This window comes from Ictalurus punctatus, chromosome 15 (assembly GCF_001660625.3).
Source record: "Ictalurus punctatus breed USDA103 chromosome 15, Coco_2.0, whole genome shotgun sequence".
Classification (NCBI taxonomy): Eukaryota; Metazoa; Chordata; class Actinopteri; order Siluriformes; family Ictaluridae; genus Ictalurus; species Ictalurus punctatus.
Window position 1 is genome coordinate 23,975,321 of NC_030430.2, and position 16,922 is coordinate 23,992,242.

The following is a 16,922-nucleotide window of genomic DNA, read 5'->3' on the forward strand; positions in this document are numbered from 1 at the left end:
CAGAGGCCACACCTCCTTCAGTGAGACTGATAAGTACAGAGACCAGGCTTCCTTCAGTGAGACTGATAAGTACAGAGGACACGCCTCCTTCAGTGAGGAGTACAGAGGCCATGCCTCCTTCAGTGAGACTGATAAGTACAGAGGCCACACCTCCTTCAGTGAGAAGTACAGAGGCCACGACTCCTTAAGTGAGGCTGATAAGTACGTGGGCCACGCCTTCTTCAGTGAGACTGACAGGCACAGAGGCCACATCTCTCTCACTGAGACTAATAAGTACAGAGGCCACACCTCATTCACTAAGACTGACAGGCACAGAGGCCATGCCTCCTTCACTGAGACTGACAGGTATAGAGGCCACACCTCCTTCACTAGAACTAACAGTCACAAAGGGCACACCTCCTTCACTAGAACTGACTATTCCCAAATCAGTATACAACTGAAATTAGGTTAATAATTCTTTAATCCACATTTCTGAGAGCCGACACTTTCCAAAACCCATGTTTCCAGTTTTTTATTTTCCCTTCATTCTTATTTTCTTTCTGCTTTCCTGTATCTGCTCATCTATCTGCGAGAACCGCAAGCTGTTTTGATGGTTCTCATTATATCGATGTTGCTCCATCCTGAACGCAGCTTCGTATGTTAATTAGCCTGCGATGTGTTCACCTCCTCCTGCTCCATGTTCGGAGCCGTTCGAGAGCGCAACGATGCTAATTACGCACTTAGCTCAGAGCCAGGATCACTTTCTGAGGACGGATAACAAACCAGTGACATTTTCTGTACAGAAACGCACACATCAAGCATCAAACGAGCTCGATGTGCAGCCAAGAACACGACAGAACCCTGTTTGTTACCTGCGCTTCGTCAAATTTACACATACACAAATCTACACTGATGCTACGTTAGCGCTCGGTTAATGAACAGCGAGAGATGATTTAACGAGTGTCAAAACAGCTAATGAGGAGTAAAACTAGACTTTCAACCCACGACTTCTGTCAGGGAAGAAAAAATAAACAATGTGCACGACAGATGGTAAACACGTAACGTCTGACTGAGAGGTGAAAGATTCAGGCAGATTTTAGTCTCACACAAGTAGTTCTCACTGATGATAAGTTACACTATTAAAACACGGCTAGTTTGATGTTGTTTTTCGTCGGATAGCTGAGGAAATATCAAGCAGGTTTTATGCTTGTGCACTTACGTGGTAGGACGAGCGCTCCTCTCTGTCCAGTGGCTTGGTGACGTACATCTTGCCTTTCTCTGGATCGATGTTGAACACTTCGTTGGGTGGCTGATCCGCCCCCACACCGGTGATGCTGTATCTGATGTTAATGGAGCGATCTTTATCTGAACGGATCTGCAGAAGAGATGGAACGATCCGTCACATGTTTTATAAGTTTACTTTAGCAGACTTTCAGGTCAGTCCCAATATAAGGAGTTAATCCGCATAAGCCAGCCAATCATGAGCGAGTATTTATTCTCCATGGCCATTTTATCATACAGGGAATAAAACACCAGAGGGCATGATGTTATCACGTCAGTGCAGACGTTCCATAACGTGACTGTGAATGGATTTTTAAAAATTACATAATTTAATACACAGCAAAGTCAGTCATTGTTGTTATAAACACACAGATCAGCCATTAAACATTAAAACCACCTGCAGTGCACTGCGTGTCCTGACACCTTTCTGTCATAACCAGCATGAACTTTTATCAGCAGTTTGTGCTACAGTAGCTCTACCGTGGGCTTGGATCAGACGGGCTAGTCTTCACTCCCCATGTGCATCAATGAGTCTTGGGCACCGATTGACCCTGTCCCCAGTCACCGGTTTTGGAGATGCACTGAAATGCCATCAATTGAGATGCCATCAAAATTTGGCCCTTGTCAAAGTCACTCAGATCCGTACGCTTGCCCATTTGTCCTGCAACCAACACATCAACTTTAAGGAATGACTGTTCACTTGCTGACTAATATATGATAATGATTGGTCACATGTACATTACAGGACAGTGTCATTTTTTTTTCTTCACATATCCCAGCATGTTTGGGTCAGAGCGCAGGGTCAGGCATGAATTGGCGCCCCTGGAGTAGTTAAGGGCCTTGCTCAAGGGCTCAACAGTGTCAGCTTGGCGGTGCTGAACCCCCGACCATCCAATCAGTAACCCAGAGCCTGGCAGTGCTGGGGCTTGAACCCCGATCTTCCGATCAGTAACCCAGAGCCTGGCAGTGCTGGGGCATGAACCCCTGACCTTCCGATAAGTAACCCAGAGCCTGGCAGTGCTGGGGTATGAACCCCTGACCATCCAATCAGTAACCCAGAGCCTGGCAGTGCTGGGGCTTGAACCCCCGACCTTCCGATCAGTAACCCAGAGCCTGGCAGTGCTGGGGTATGAACCCCTGACCATCCACTCAGTAACCCAGAGCCTGGCAGTGCTGGGGCTTGAACCCCCGACCTTCCGATCAGTAACCCAGAGCCTAGCAGTGCTGGGGCATGAACCCCTGTCCTTCCGATCAGTAACCCAGATCCTTAACCATTAAGCCACCACTTTTTTTCATTTAATTACAAATTTAAATCTTATCAATGAATGAAAGTACATAAGCACGACTACATATAATGAGATTCACACTACAGCCTCAGCGTCTGATGGCAGATTGGTAGTAAATGTAATAACTTCCATAACACAAAACACTCAGTTTGTCAACAAGAAACCGCAAAGTATAAAATCCTCTATCCTGAAGACTTTCCCATGTCGTAAACCTTAAAGATACAGGTACAAAGTGCTGACACTGGAGACTCCTTCCATTAATGTTAAATTTCTCCTTACAGAAAACATCACCATATCACCAATGACACTTTTTTTTCTTTTTTTTAAACGTAATCCATAACAGAACAGCTTTTATGGAAATATGGAAAACGACACCTTCTGACCAATCAGATTTCAGAAACCAACAGCACTGTGTTGGCACTATAATGTATTTAATGATATCTATGTACCATGAGAACACACAGAGTCAATATCAGGTGTAAGTCATTAAGAGACAATTAACACTACTACGAGGATATGTGTGTGTGTGTGTGTGTGTGTGTGTTTGTGTGTGTGTGTGTAAGCTCTGTAACACTTAGACAAGTCGGATTGTAAGAATTCTTATGGAGTTGCGGGATTGTGAGATCATTTTATATGTCCGCGCTCCTCCCGAGGCCCACAAGAGTCCATTAAGATCTGAGACAGAACACAATCAGTGCAGCAATCACATACACCTTCTGCCATCCATCATTCTGCTTCTCTCTCCCAGCTACAGATGTCATTAGCACTGCGCACACACACACACACACACACACACACACACACACACACACAGTGTTATGTTCTCCAGAATTGGGACTACATCACATGAGAAATTCAATATCTCCATCTGGAGGAAATAAGCAGCGTCATTTTTCTTCTGTTTGGAGTTCCTGACAGTCAGAGCTCCCTATAGCGAATGCTCAACTTGCAGAGTGTGCACGTGTGTGTGTGTGTGTGTCCCCGTGTGTGTTTCTTCGGTAAAACACTCGTGCAGACGTTAAGAGCTCGGCATTATTGCTGTAATTAGACAAACGAAGATCAGCGGATTTAAACAGAGTTACTGAGGAAACAGACGGTGAGTTTCAGTTGAGGATAAAGTGGCACTAACACGCTTGAATGTGAATATATCGTTATAATATATTGTTACACAACATCATGGTTATGGTGTAGCTGTACACACACACTAAAAAAACCACAAAAAAAAACAACAACAACAAAAATACGACAAGGCAAAACAAGGCACACGTATCCGCTAGGTTTTACGGCACTTGTGCCCCGTAAAATCTCACAGTATTTTAAAACACTATTTAATAAGCAAATATTTGTTTGGGATGCAGCCAGAAGCTTTACGTAATGCGGAGCAAAGGTGGCACACTATTTACTGGGGGGATGCAGGTTTGGGATGCAGCCACTGGATTTATTGTAGCTTTTAATAATGCGTCAGCATCAAATTTTCAGGTTACAGTGTGCACAGAATAATATTATAATAAAATTGTTCTCTCTCCATTTATTTATTTATTTATTTATTTATTTATTTGCAAATACAGAATTAAGACAAAACATATGGAAACTACTATTTTATTTAGTAAAAAACAGTAGGTGCCTTGTCGTCGTGCGTCGAAATCTAAAAAGAGACGTGAGAGATACGAAGACATTAAATATTCGAGGTTGGTGACTTAAGTCAAAAAAGTTACATTAATATTCCCACAGGGAAGGTCCGGCTCCGGAGATGGGTTAAGCACGAGAGGTTATTTTAACAGCAGACATCGTCCCAAAGTAGCTTTACAGAAATATATACATTCAGAATATACATTTTAAGTTTATCCCTAATGAGCAAGCCAGAGGCAACTTTGGCAAGGAAAAACTCCCCAAGGCGATATGAGGAAGAAACCTTCAGAGGAACCAGACTCAAGGGGAACCCCATCATCATCTGGGTAACACCGGATAGCTCGATTATAAATAATTCCCTTTTACAGCTGTGTACTACATGGTCAAATAGTGCAGTTGTGTAACCAGGAAGTTCATTGTAGTTTTCACGTGTTTTGTTGAACTTCTCCACTGTTCACTGATGGAGACTCGAGTGCAGAACTGTTTGTGGCAAATTGTAGCCATCGTAAGCCATCGTAGGAAAACTTTCCATACTGTATCGATCGCAGTCCAAAGCCATCTTCATGGTTTTTAAGTTCTACCATCCTCGGTCGTCTCAATGATCTTCGGGCTGTCCATGTGGGGCCATCGTTATCAACAGTGAGTGATTTCCCAGTGATGATCAGGACGGATAGAGCAGGACACCGTACGCTGCATGTAGTTCACTTTACATTCAGGTTCAAAAAGATCAGGGATGGAAAATACGGACTAGCTTTTTTTTTTCTTTTTTTCTCTCCGTTTGTTGTCAAATATAATATGATGTAACATTAAAAAAAACTTTTTCTCATTTGCACATTCAGAATTAGGAAAAAACGGATGGAAATTTACACTCCTGTCATTTGACAGAAGGCTTTGTGGTCCTCCAATAATTAGGTGAAAAAAACAGCTATCAGAGGTGTTACGGCTGCTGAACTGACACATCCAGAGAGAGAGAGAGAGAGAGAGAGAGAGAGAGAGAGAGAGAAAGAGAGAGAGAGAGAGAGAGAGAGAGAGAGAGAGAGAGAGAGAGAGGTGGTGGTGGTGGGGAGATATTGGTCTGGGACTGCTGTGTAATTGGGTCTCATTTCAGGGATTTTTTCCATTTAGAGCCCGAACTAGCTCCACCTGAGGGCCGACACTCTCAAACTATTAGAGACCAGATGCTAATGGAGTTCTCCATTGGACCACTGCATGTAGACACTGTCCCAGACTAGATCTGGACCTCAACACACATGCATAGGTTTCCGTTTAAACTGACTTTTCAAATTTCAGGTTTTCCATTTAATATTTTTATTCACATTTTATTGAAAGAGCTGGATGGAAAATCTCATGTAGCCTTAACGTGCAGCTGAAAATGAACATGCAGTCATTCTCTGGTGTTAATTATTATTAGTAGTAGTAGTAGCATTAGTAGTAGTAGTAGTAGTAGTAGTAGTAGTAATAGTAGTAGTAGCAATAGTAGTAGTAGTAGTAGCAGTAATAATAGTAGTAGTAGTAGCAGCAAGAGTAGCAATAGTAGTAGTAGTAGTAGTAGTAGTAGTAGTAATAATAGTAGTAGTAGTAGTAGCAATAGTAGTAGTAGCAATAGTAGTAGTAGTAATAATAGTAGTAGTAGTAGTAGCAGCAAGAGTAGCAATAGTAGTAGTAGTAATAGTATTAGTAGTGGAATTAGTAGTAGTAGAAGAAGTAGTAATAATAGTAGTAGTAGTAGTAGCAATAGTAGTAGTAGTAGTAGTAGTAATAGTATTAGTAGTGGAATTAGTAGTAGTAGTAGTAGTAGTAGCAATAGTAGTAGTAGTAATAGTATTAGTAGTGGAATTAGTAGTAGTAGTAGTAGTAGTAGCAGCAATAGTAGCAATAGTAGTAGTAGTAGTAATAGTATTAGTAGTGGAATTATTATTATTATTATTATTAGTAGTAGTAGTAGTAGTAGTAGTAATAATAGTAGTAGAAGAAGCAGTAGTAGTAGTAGTAGTAATAGTATTAGTAGTGGAATTATTATTATTATTATTAGTAGTAGTAATAGTATTAGTAGTAATAGTAACAATAGTAGTAGTAGTAGTAGTAATAATAGTAGTAGTAGTAGTAGTAGTAATAGTAATAATAGTAGTAGTAGTAGTAGTAATAGTATTAGTAGTAATAGTAACAATAGTAGTAGTAGTAATAGTATTAGTAGTAGTAGTAGTAGTAGTAATACTATTATTATTATTATTATTATTATTATTATCATTAGTAGTAGTAGTACTGATTAATATTTCCTTAGCATCACTTTTTATACGCAAAACCCACTGAATATATTATTAAATTAATAGCATTTTTAAAACTTAAGACAATAAATCAGTTATATATACTACCAAGTTTTAAAACCGCGATCATTTAATACCAAACTCTATATTTGAAATGTTCATGCACAATGTTCGGACTATGGACAGTCAATATACGGCTGATTTTGGAAAAATATAAACTGTAAATAATCTCTACATCATCAGTGGAATCGATCATGAATCATTATTCTGATTTCTGTTTCTCTTTACGCTATCTGTTCTTGTCAACGCAGCACATGTCCCTGTCATATCTTTACAAATTCTCGACACGAAATGAAGAATGAAGTGAAAAAAATATATATATATTATTGACGTTTTTTTTTTTTAAACCGAAGAAACAGTTCTAAACTGCAAAACTTTCATACATCATCAATATTGTTTAAAAATTGACATCTTGTATCATTTTCTATATTTTGCTTGTCACTGAACGCTATCAATTTTTGTAATCAATTACTGTAAGGTTTCTTTTTTTTTGTTTGTTTGTTTTTAATCTCAGGTGTAATGTTTTATCCTTTTATTCACAGTCACCTGACTTGAAGCCCATAGAAAATCTCTGGTGGGATTTGAAGGAGGCGGCTGCAGCACGCAAACCCAAGAATATTACTGAACTGGAGGCCATTGCTCATGAGGAACGGGAGAAGATTCCTCAGGAACGCTGCCAGAAGCTCTGCATCTCGTTTACAGCAGGTCATAACAGCAAAAGCCTGCTCTATTGAGTACTAAAGATTCTCGCCATGAAGGGGCTGAATCGTTTTGAGACTGGAGAAATCATTATAAGTTGTATTTTCTGTTGAATTTTGGGAAACCACATGAAGCGTTCGTCGTGTCGAACTATTTCACTTGCTTTTGTTTGATTTGTTCATCGCAAACAGCTGAAAGTCGGTACGTTTCGACAATAAACTTGATTTGCACTGAGGGGTTGAGTCATATTGATTGCAACCGCACATCGCTTTTGTTAGTTGCTACGTCTAAGTCTTAAATAAAACCTATAAATCCAAATAATTCTCGTTATCAGGACGTCATCTCTTTAAAACGACAGGAACGATAACAGACGAGTGGAAACATTTTCACGTTCACTCGTGTTTTCAGAACGATTATTTTGTGAGGGGGGTTTTTTTTCCGGCAAAGTGTTAGGATCTTCAGGCGCTAATTTAATAAACACGACCCAAACATCTCAGAGGCAGAATTCAGAACGATTACACACTCAAGTGGAGAAAAAAAAAATTAATTCCCCCTCCTTCATCTCTCTCTCTCTCTCTCTCTCTCTCTCTCTCTCTCTCTCTCACCCTCAGTTTTAATAGGAGTGGAAAAGAAGCATAAAATCTAAATTAATTTAATCTGACAGTGTGCAAAGCCCAGCATAAATCCCCCTTTTTTTAATATCATATATTTTATGACTCAGGACATGATACATGCTCTTTCTTCTAGAAATTTCCGCCCACTTTTGTACGTGTGGTCTGGGGATTTTCACTATATTAGTGTGTTTGTTAGGAGATTAAAAAAAAAAAAAAAAAAAAAAAAAAAAAAAGCTCTAAAATAGGACTTCAGATTAAATTATAATAAATAAATAAATAAATAGATAGATAAATAAATAAATAAATGCTTTTAATATATTTTTTTTTATTTGCATATCAAATGATAGTGGCAGAGAATGTGGAAATCAGGCCATCACTTGAACACGTTGGCGGTATCGATTTTCTCAGGGCTTCGCAAAGACGTAGTAAGGATGTTGCTAAGTAGCTAACTCCAGCTAAAAGGCTAGAAATAACAAGAAGATCATTTAGCTCTGGCTAAACACTAGTCTATTAGGTACCTGTACAAGAACGTCAGCTACAATGCAAAAACACACTAAAATGGCTGCCAGCGTTTAACACTATTGTACAAGCTGCTAGCTACATAACTGATGTGTTTAGCTATTGCTACTTCTATATACTGTACGTAACTAGCTACATAAAGCTACACTGTAAAGACACACTAAAACATGTGTATGTTTGTTTTGGTGTTTAGCGCTGCTTAGCTTGAAATACAGTACGTCCACACCGAAAAAATATAATATTATATATATATATATATATATATATATATATATATATATATATATATATATATATATAGACACCAAAATATCTTAGCATTGTTTAGCTTGCTTACATAAGTAGCTAACATAACTGACACAAAAATAGCTCTGCTGAATCAACATATTGTTTCTACATATGCAGTTAGCTACAGAATTAGCCTGACTGAACAATAAAACACTCAAATGTCTTTCAGTGTTTAGCATTGTTTAGCTTGCTTGCGTAAGTATCTAGCTACATGTATCACTTGCTATGGTTCAGCTACATAAGTAGGTTGACAAAAAAAATAAAAAATAGTGCTTAGCTGTGTTGACTCTACATATTGGTTCTACACAAGTAACTAGCGGGTTATTATTAGCTTCAGTGAAAAGAAAAAGAAAAAAAAAAAACCCCAGCAAAATGTCTGTCAGTGTTTAGTATTGTTTAGCTTTACATGTATAAGTGTTGACCAGTGTTTAGCTGTCTTTTTGTCTAAGTAGCTAGTCGACGTTTAGCCTGCTTGTTAGCTAGAGAATAAACACCACTTAGATGTGTTTAAAAAGGTTGAACAAACTTTATAAAATCTCTATTTAAATAACTAGCTAAATAATTATCTACAACAAAGACTGTAAGATGTCCGCTGATATTTATTGCTGTTTAGCTTACTTGCGATAAGCATGTTGACTGAAAACTAACATTGTTTGTTTGTTTGTTTGTTTGTTTGTTTGTTTATCCTGAGTGTCATTGGCTTGGAAATAACTTACAATAAGCACATAAGCACTGGCCCACTTCACCAACCTCTTATAGTCAGGTCCATAAGTATTTGGACAGTGACACCATTGTCGTCATTTTGCCTCCGTACACCATGACAGTGGATTTGAAATGAAGCAATCAAGATGCGATTGAAGTGTAACCATTAACCGTTCACTAACCGAATTACAGCCATTTTGTTTGGGGTTTTTTTTTTTTTTTGGCTCCGTTTTCAGTCCCTCCATTTTGACAGCCTCAAAAGTAATTGGACAAACTAAATGCTACCAAATGCTAATTCAGTTCTGGGAATGAACTCCAGAGCTTTCATCTCCTTAATCTGTCTTGAAATTACGAGGAAACAGGCCACACCTGGCCATGAAACCGCCTATCAGTCAATTGTCCAATTACTTTGATCCTGTGAAAAAGGAAGGACTAAACGGTCAATGCATATATTTTTGTTAAAGCCCTTGAATTACAGCTGAGAGTCTTCACTTCAATCCCATCTTGACTGCTTCGCTTCAAATCCACTGTGGTGGTGTACAGACGCACAATGACGAAAATGGCGCTGCCGTCCAAATACTTATGGACCTGACCGTATATTACATGACTTTAGCGGGAGGGGCTTTCGGAGGGCAGCTACGTCCGGAGGACGTTAGCAAGATCGCCGACATCGCGTGCTGCATCCCGTGGCTTCGTATCCGAATTTGGAGTCGTAGATTGTTCCAGGAAACTATTTAAATAAACAGATAAATAAACCGATAAATGAAAAACATGTTGCACGGATGACGTAAGGGTCAGACATAAAATATTAGGGGTTAATAATTCATTGAAACGCATGAAAATCTCCTTCTTCTTTTTTAAAAAAAACTTTAGCCTGAAATTACTATAAGGGACAACAATCTGCTGTTAAACTTCCACTTTATTCCACTATCGCGCTGTTTCAGTGTGTGATTGGCACCTTTAGCTGATCTCTCTCTCTCTCACACACACACACACACACGTATAAATAAACAGGCGAGATGAGTGTGTGCTTTCCTCAGGGTAATGAATGATAATTGATTCAGTTTGAAGAACACTAGAAGGAAAAGGCTCTCACCTCATCTCTTGCTCCTTATTAGAGAAAAGAAGAAGAGCAAGAGGATTTACAAGTGTGTGTGTGTGTGTGGGACTAAAACTGTGTAAATGACTTATTTGTCACTGAATTGAGGCTAAATGTCCTTCGGTACTGATGTTGTGTAAGAACCGCCGACTGATTGTATCACTCAGTGCTATTACCCACACACTGATCTCAGCCAGGCGCTGCCAGACAGCGTGTCAGCGTTAAACAGTGGAGCAACATCGTGCTCAGTTCAGGTCAAAATGTTCCAATTAAAAATGTTTTCATAAACTTTCAACAACAACAACAACAACAACAAAAACTTACAAAAGACCTGCTGTTCTCTTTACTTGCTTTTTTTTTTTCCTCTCTCAAATAAATCTTGCATAAAAGACATCGCATGCAACATCTGGGTGGGGAAATCCTACTGAAATGACATTTTAGAAAGTGCTAATTGATCGCGAGAGTCAAGAAAAGTTTGGATCCTTAAAAGTTAAAGGTCAAGTTCACCAAGAAACTTTTGTCGAATACAATCTGAACTCGTAAGAAGAAGAGCGTCGGCTCGGGTGTGTGTGTCGTGTTCAGAAGGTGAATCTAACGAAACCTTTCCACGGGCTCTTTAGATGCCGTCAGCTTCGGAGCTGTTAATGTGTGGGGAATATCTACTGTAAGATTTATGATCAAACCCTCATGATTCTGAAATACTGGCCAAATACTGGCGAGATTTCTTGGTATTCACGTTGCAAACTGAACACCTGCCCTTCAGTCATATTCGTTCGGAGATGTAATGCTGCTCAGGCTGCGGTAAATACCAGAGCAGGTGAGAAACACGTTGCTTTACACTGACGCTACGCTGTATCTGACACTTTTAGGTAGAAACACTTCAGATTGCAGTTTGATTAGACGGTATAAGGTGTGAATGTTTGGTTAGCGGTTGATGCTAGGTGTCATTAGAGTGTAATTGTAGTTATAGACAGTAATGTCTCTGTGCTACATTTCAGTATACAGTTCAGTATACATTTTGCCTAGTTTCCTGGCAACAGTGTTATTTTTCTCTCCTTTTGCTTCACTTCTATCCTGCTTTGTTTGTTTTATTTTTTAAAAAAAAAAACTTTTCTTGTAATGTTCATTCTTTCTTTGTTTCTTTCTTTCATTCTTTCTTCCGTTCCACTGCATAGATAGCAAGAACATCGTTCTTTTTTTCTCTCCTTCATCTTTCTATCCTGCTTTGTTTACTTGTTTATTAGTTTTCTTTCTTTCTTTCTTTTCACTGTTTAAATGGCAATGATGTTTTTCCTTTTTCTTTCTCATTTGTCTTTCTATCCTGCTATGTTTACTTTTTTGTTTTCACTTTCTTTCTTTCTTTCTTTCGTTCTTTCTTTCTTTCTTCCTTTCTTTCTTTACTTCCATTGCATGGACAGCAAGAATATGTCTTTTCTTTCTTTATTTATTTCTTGAATTTGTTTCTATCCTGCATTGTTTGTTTCTTTCTTTGTTTGTTTCTTTCTTTCTTTCCACTGTATAAATAGCAAGAACGTCTTTCTTTTTTTCTCCCCTTCATCTTTCTATCCTGCTTTGTTTACTTGTTTATTAGTTTTCTTTCTTTCTTTCTTTCTTTCTTTCTTTTCACTGTTTAAATGGCAATAATGTTTTTCCTTTTTCTTATTCATTTGTCTTTATATCCTGCTATGTTTACTTTTTTGTTTTCAATTTCTTTCTTTCTTTCTTTCTTTCTTTCTTTCTTTCTTTCTTTCTTTCTTTCTTTCTTTCTTTCTTTCCATTGCATGGACAGCAAGAATATGTTTTTTCTTTCTTTTTTTCTTTCTTGAATTTGTTTCTATCCTGCATTGTTTGTTTGTTTGTTTGTTTCTTTCTTTCTTTCTTTCTTTCCACTGTATAAATAGCAAGAACGTCTTTCTTTTTTTCTCTCCTTCATCTTTCTATCCTGCTTTGTTTACTTGTTTGTTTTAGTTTTCATTCTTTCTTTCCCCTGTATAAATAGCAATAATGTCTTTTTTCCTTTTTCTTTCTCCTTCATCTTTCTATCCTGTTATGTTTACTTGTTTGTTTTCATTTTCTTTCTTTCTTTCTTTCTTTCTACTGTATAGAGAGCAAGAATGTCTTATTTCTTTTGCATGTTCCTCACATTTGTCTGTCTATCCTGCTCTGTTTACTTCTTTCTTTCTTTTCATTAAATAGATAGCAAGAACGTGTCATTTTTCTTTTCTTTCCTGAATTTGTTTCGATCCAGCTTTAATAGTTTGTTTTAGTTTTCATTATTTCTTTCTTTACATCAAAAAGACATACGATATATTCAAAAAGAAGAAATAAGTAGGAAAATAAATCAGGAAACACAACTCTACGATCGCGCGTCACTAAACTCCAAGCCACGGATGGAATCAAACCAACAAGTAAATTCGACACGTCTGGTTAATTTCACCCACGAGCTCCGTTTTGGGCCATTCCGATTCACTTTTCCACCCGTGACCCGAGTTCTCGTTGTGTCTAAATATCACGCGGACTAAAACACAAACGCTACTTGAATTAAATCTAAAAATTTGTGAACACAGAGCGGAACCAAGCGCGCAGAAATTCAGCTTTCTCTTTGCATCCGTACCGTTTCAGTTTGACCCCCCCCACAGTTTTTTTTTTTTTTCATCTTGTTCTCATTAACAGTTGGCCAACCTGTAATCTCGATCTATAATTGTATGTAAATTCCACTCCAGATGGCGACGGCGTGAAATTTTGGGACTTATAACGCACGTGCCACCCGTCTGCACATAATAGCGAGGTCTTTTCGCAGTTCTTATTATCGGAGTTGTTAGAAATACTTTGGAAAACGACAGATGCTTTACCGCGTCCTGATGATCTAGTGTCGCGGCATTTGTTACCGTTTTCTCGACGAAACTTCACTGGAAACTGTTAACACGGGTGATGAGCTTTTGGTGGATGTGACATCGCCCTTCCTGTTTCTCCAGATGGCGTGAGCCGCAATTACAGCACCGATTTTATTCCTCCATCAAGAACTGCATCGTCTTCCGATGATAAACATGCGGAACATTACGTCCTCATTGGCTAAAATTATAACGCATAAGCCGTTGCAGAGTGTACTCATTAAATGTTAGTCATTAAATTATCATCAGCAAAGACATGTTTCGTGGCTGTAGTTTGCCTCTTTAGTTTTGCACTGGAGGTAATAAGCTAATGTTGCTAACATCTAAGTTTAGCATGAATCATTACTCAAGTTCTATTAAATGCTTTAAAAAAAAAAAAACAACATTTTAGTTGCTCAGTGACTCAAACTGAATTTCCGGTGCTGTTTCTGTTATGTTTTTTTTTTTTTTCTGCCTTTTTATACAGTACAGATATGACATGCACAGCTAACTCCAATTATCCTATACAGTATACGATAGCATGTTGCTGTGTGTGTATCTGAAAGCACAATTACGGAGGATGGAAAGCAAAGAATATCTCTCATTTCCAAGAAAGGAAGTCGAACAGGAAATTACTTCCCCAGTTACTCCATTAGCATTTCTACAGCTCAAACGCAGACTGTAAAGAGCTCCAATTAAGCAAGTTACCCCACTAACTATAGCAATACCGCGCATCTCTCTCTCTATCTCGCTCTCTCAGTCTCTGAGTTGCCTCTCTTTCTTTCTGTCCTCCATTTTTATTATTTTTTTTTTTATCCAATCATGTATCATAATCTTCAACCAACAGACAGTTTGACATTTCCCAGGTTGGGTTCTCGAGACGGCTGCGCACTTCTGTCTTCTTCTATCATATTCAGATGTACACACTTGTCCTACACGATGACAAGCTTTCAGGAACGAGGGAACGGGAGAGAGAAAGTGAGGAAGAAGAGTTCTAGTTCGTGGAAGTGTACAAAAAAAAAAAAAACCCTCATGGACGATGTGTTCTTCCTGCTCCGAGGTTGACGTGCCCGTCATTATGTAGAGCACCTTTAGCTACACGGTGTAGCTGATCATGCTGCAACAGGAAGTGCTACAGGAAGTCATTCTATCTGACTGCTCAACTATCCACTGTAGCTAGGGCTATGTTGAGATACACTCCTCATTTGTTCAGCATGATCAGGAGAGGATTTCGGAGCAATTAGTCGGCCGGAAAATGAAATAATTGAAACGCTAATTTATTATTAATATAAAATGTAAATAAAAACAGAATGTAACGGTTTGCAGATCTCGTAAAACCCGTTTGTTATTCACAATAGAACATAGAAAACATATCAGATGTTTAAACTGAGGAAAATGTACCGTTTTAAGGGGGGAAAAAATAAGGTATTTATGAATTTGATGGCCGCAACACGTCCCAAAAAAGTTGGGACGGTGGCAACAAAAGGCTGGAAAAGTAAGTGTTAGTAAAAAAAAAAAAAAACGCTGGAGGTGAATTGGGAACAGGTCAGTAAGACGATGGGGTATAAGAAGAGGATCTTCGAGAGGCGGGGTCTTTCAGAAGTAAAGATGGGCGAGAGGTTCACCGATCTGCGAAAAACTGCGTCTATAATTTGTGGAACGATTTCAGAATAATGTTCCTCGATGTAAAGTTGCGGAGACTTTATGGTAAATATCTCGTCGTCTACAGTACATAATATCATCAAAAGATTCCGAGAATTTGGAGAAATCAGTACTGCGTGCCCGTGATCTTCGGGTCCTCAGGCGGCACTGCATTAAAAACAGGCCTGATTCTGTGATGGAGATCACTGCATGGGCTCAGAAACACCTCCAGAACTCATCGTCTGTGAACACGGTTCTCCGTGACATCCACAAACGCTGGTTAAAGCTCCATCATGCACAGAAGAAGCCATACGTGAACATGATCCAGAAACGCCGCCGTCTCCTCTCAGCCAAAGCTCATTTAAAATGGACCGAGGCGACATGAAAAACTGTTCTGTGGTCAGACGAATCGAAATGTGAAATTCTTTTTGGAAACCATGGACGCCGCGTCCTCTAAACTAAAGAGGACGAAAGAGGAGAGGGACCGTCCGGCTTTTCATCAGCGCTCGGTTCAAAAGCCTGCATCTCTGATGGTATGGAGGTGCATTAGTGCCTATAGAATGGGCAGCTTGCACATCTGGAAAGGCACCATCAATGCTGAAAGCTATATACAGCTTTTAGAGCAACATCTGCTTCCATCCAGATTCCATCCCATCTTTACTTCTGAGAGACTCCGCCTCTCTAAGACACTCTCTTTATACCCAATCATCTTACTGACCTGTTATAATTAACCTAATTACTTACAAAATATTCCTCCAGCTGTTTCTTATTTACTAACACTTACTTTTCCAGACTTTTTTTCTCCCCGTCCCAACTTTTTTGAGACGTGTTGCAGCCATCAAATTCAAAATCACCTTATTTTTTCCTTAAAACGGTACATTTTCCTCAGTTTAAACGTTTGATATGTTTTCTATGTTCTATATATAACATACGGGTTTGTGAGATTTGAAAATCATCACGTTCTGTTCTTATTTACATTTATGTACATTTTACACAGCGTCCCAACTTCTTCGGAAATTCCCGTTGTAATATCATACAAATAATAACTTCTTTCTTTTCTTTTCTTTTTTTTTTTTTTTGGAAAAAATCCTCAGATGGAAACCTGCCTTTTGGGTGTGGACTTGGACAACAGTGTGCATGTGTGTGTGTGTGTGTGTGTGTGTGTGTGTGTGTGTGTGTGTAAAGTAAATCATAACTCATCTGCTTTTGTGACTAAATGACTAATGAGAAACAGATGGTCATTTAGTGTGCAATACATCATATATTACAATGATGCTGAAATCTCTGTGTTCTATCCATCTATCTATCTATCTATCTATCTATCTATCTATCTATCTATCTATCTATCTATCTATTTGTGTGTATCTGTATATCAGTTTCTCTGTGTATAACTGTATGTCTGTTTGGAGAGAGAGAGAGAGAGAGAGAGAGAGAGAGAGAGAGAGAGAGAGAGAGAGTGTAAAATAGAGGGAGAGAGAGAAAGAGAGAGAGAGAGTAAAATAGAGGGAGAGAGAGAAAGAGAGAGAGAGAGAGTAAAATAGAGGGAGAGAGAGAAAGAGAGAGAGAGAGAGTAAAATAGAGGGAGAGAGAGAAAGAGAGAGAGAGAGTAAAATAGAGGGAGAGAGAGAAAGAGAGAGAGAGAGTAAAATAGAGGGAGAGAGAGAGAGAGAGAGAGTAAAATAGAGGGAGAGAGAGAAAGAGAGAGAGAGTAAAAAAGAGAGAGAGAAAAAGAGAGAGAGAGTAAAAGAGAGAGAGAGAGAGAGAGAGTAAAAGAGAGAGAGAGAGAGAGAGAGAGAGAGAGTAAAATAGAGGGAGAGAGAGAAAGAGAGAGAGAGTAAAAAAGAGAGAGAGAGAAAGAGAGAGAGAGTAAAAGAGAGAGAGAGAGAGAGAGAGAGAAAGAGAGAGAGAGTAAAAGAGAGAGAGAGAGAGAGAGAGAAAGAGAGAGAGAGTAAAAGAGAGAGAGAGAGAGAGTAAAAGAGAGAGACAGAGAC

General features: G+C 38.8%; 1 protein-coding gene across 1 annotated transcript in view; it reads right to left on the reverse strand.

Annotated features, from left to right (window-relative positions):
• The window catches only part of LOC108276271 (cadherin-4), a 367,096-nt gene that overhangs the window by 43,362 nt on the left and 306,812 nt on the right, over positions 1-16,922 (reverse strand). Inside the window, exon 6 of the mRNA XM_053686058.1 lies at positions 1,199-1,354. Coding sequence (XP_053542033.1) covers positions 1,199-1,354 — 156 coding nt within the window. The remainder of the gene's footprint in view (positions 1-1,198; positions 1,355-16,922) is intronic.